The following is a 2,902-nucleotide window of genomic DNA, read 5'->3' on the forward strand; positions in this document are numbered from 1 at the left end:
CATGAGGGCAGAGAAACAATAAACTACATGAGGGCAGAGGAACAATAAACTAAATAAAGCAGAGAAACAATAAACTACATGAAGCAGAGAAACAATAAACTACATAAAGCAGAAAAATAAGAAACTACATAAAGCATAGAAACAATAAACTACATGAAGGAGAGAAACAATAAACTACATGAAGCAGAAAAACAATAAACTACATGGGGCAGAGAACCCATAAACTACATAAAGCAGAAAAACAAGAAACTACATGAAGCAGAGAAACAATAAACTACATGAAGCAGAGAACCAATAAACTACATAAAGCAGAAAAACAATAAACTGCATGAAGCAGAGAAACAATAAATAGAAAAAAAATTGAATAAAGTACACTGACAGTCAAGGAAAACGCACAATTGTTTGTTTTTTATTTCTAATTTTTAGTCAATTAGTATTAATTGAGAAGCACATGTTACATTTAGGTGTATGTGGCCAGTGGATATAGCAGATATTCGGAACAACTGCCCACCACAATGTCCCAGAGCTAACACTACTGTAATGTGCTGTCAAGTCCACCAAATCCGATGAATATGTCCTTCAATAACAGGTATGTCCAACTCCTGCAGCAAAGCATACTGTGGTTCTACATCTGATCCTGCGTTGGGGAGTCTCCTGCCGCTCGTCCTGCAATGCGTGGATCAACTGTTGTCTGTTCTGTGGTCTGGGGTAACTTCTGGAGACGTTGCTGCCTAGCTCATCCCACAGACGTTCAGTGGGGTTGAGATCGGGTGAGTATGGTGACCATGGCACTACGTCAACGTATTCTGTCTGGAGATAATCCGTGATGTCACGTGCAGACTTCAGACAAGCATTGTCCTGCTGAAAAACAGTGACGTTACAGTGGTCTCTGTGGAAGGGAACCACATGGGGCCTTAAGACGTTGTTGACGTAGAGTTGTGCATTCAAGCTGCTCTCGATGACTACCAGAGATGTTCTGTGGTTGCCTGAAATGCCTCCCCATACCATGACACAAGGGTCACCCCAACGATTGATCTGTCTGATGCAGTAGTCGACAAAGCGTTCACCCCGTCTTCTTCAGACACGTTGACGTTCGTCAGGACAAAAAGATCGTCTGTGAAGAGAATTGTCTCTCATGCTGCCTACACCACTGCAGCCTGGTTTGACGACCTGCAGGAGTGAGATCTGGGCCCCTGAAAGATCTACGTCCGTCAAGCCCGTCGTGATGTACAGTCGGACTGTCACGTAGGTGCATCAGATGGATGGCTCTATCCTGACGTTGCGTAGTGATGCGATGCAGTCGTGGACACTGTCGGTCATCAACTGAGCCTGTCAACTGTGGCGCTGGACCAGCCTCATAATGGTCGATTGATTGCATCCCATTCTCTGTGCAATTTCTTGCTGGCTCATACACCTTTCCAGCATATCGATAGCATGGTATTCTCTAGTCAAACCGTATTCGGGTTGCGCAATATGTAGCCCCCCCCCAATTTCCACCCCTACACGCGATCCGCATGAAAATGCCCAATAGCAGAAATGGACTGATTTGGCATATTGTGATCAGGATTCAATGAAACGTGTCAAAAGTGTAAAGGAGTGGTCATTTCACATTGGATGGACCTCAAAAGTTCACATGGGGAATGGGAACCCGGCTAGCAATCTGCAGGTCGTGGGTTCGAATCAGCCGTGGGGCGTTATAATGTGACGGTCAATCCCACTATGCGTTGGTAAAAGAATAGCTCGAGAGTTGGCGGTGGGTATTGATGACTAGCTGCCTTCCTTCTAGTTTTTCACTGCTAAATCAGGGACGGCTAGCGCAGATAGTCCTCGTGTAGCTTTGCACGAAATTCAAAACAAACAAACAAACACACAGGGAATGGAAAGTTGATTTTCAACCGTGGGGAAAATTATTGAAAACAAAAATTATGCGTTTTCATTTATTGTCAGTGTATATAAAAAAAAAACATATAAAAGAGCCGCGAATAACGTACATAAAACATCTGGGAATGAACTGCATAAAATAAACCGGGAATAAACCACATAAAATACATGGTAAATAAGATACAGAAAAAGAACTGTCAATAAACAATATGAAACAGAGCGTGAATATACAACACAAAGCAAACTGTGAATAAACTGTAGAAAGAAGCCGTGTGTTAACTTCAAACAGGAAAGAAAAAATGGCCGTGAGTAAACTGAATAATACAGGCAGTGCGTAAAGTACATATAGTAATCGTGAATAAGTTACAGAAAATTAGCCTTGAATATACAACCTAAAACAGATCGTGAATATATTGAACAAAACAGCATGTAAACAATCTATATAAGCAAGCTGTAAATAACTTAAAAAAAACAGAGCGTGAATATATTACATAAAACAGACTGTGAATATATTACATAAAACAGAGCGTGAATATATTACATAAAATAGAGCGTGAATATATTACATAAAACAGAGCGTGAATATATTACATAAAAAAGAGCGTGAATATATTACATAAAACAGACTGTAAATATATTACATAAAATAGACCGTGAATATATTACATAAAACAGACTGTGAATATATTATATAAAACAGACTGTGAATAATCTATATGAAACAGGTTGTGAATAATCTATATGAAATAAGATGTGAATAAAATACAGAAAACAGGTTGTGAATAAATTATAGAAAACAGGTTGTGAATAATCTTTATGAAACAGTTGTGGATAATCTATTTGAAACAGGTTGTGAATAATCTTTATGAAACAGTTGTGAATAATCTATATGAAACAGGCTGTGAATAAACTACAGAAAACAGGTTGTGAATAATCTTTATGAAACAGTTGTGAATAATCTATATGAAACAGTTGTGAATAATCTATATGAAATAGGTTGTGAATAAACTACAGAAAACAG

The 2,902-nt window shown here is 38.9% G+C and overlaps 1 protein-coding gene across 1 annotated transcript in view; it reads right to left on the reverse strand.

The window, feature by feature from the left end:
* The window catches only part of LOC106470511 (LIM domain-containing protein unc-97-like), an 80,666-nt gene extending 79,658 nt beyond the window's left edge, over window positions 1–1,008 (reverse strand). Inside the window, exon 1 of the mRNA XM_022399117.1 lies at window positions 619–1,008. Coding sequence (XP_022254825.1) covers window positions 619–1,008 — 390 coding nt within the window. The remainder of the gene's footprint in view (window positions 1–618) is intronic.
* Between the last annotated feature and the right edge of the window lie 1,894 nt (window positions 1,009–2,902).

Source organism: Limulus polyphemus, unplaced genomic scaffold (assembly GCF_000517525.1).
Source record: "Limulus polyphemus unplaced genomic scaffold, Limulus_polyphemus-2.1.2 Scaffold4053, whole genome shotgun sequence".
Lineage (NCBI taxonomy): Eukaryota > Metazoa > Arthropoda > Merostomata > Xiphosura > Limulidae > Limulus > Limulus polyphemus.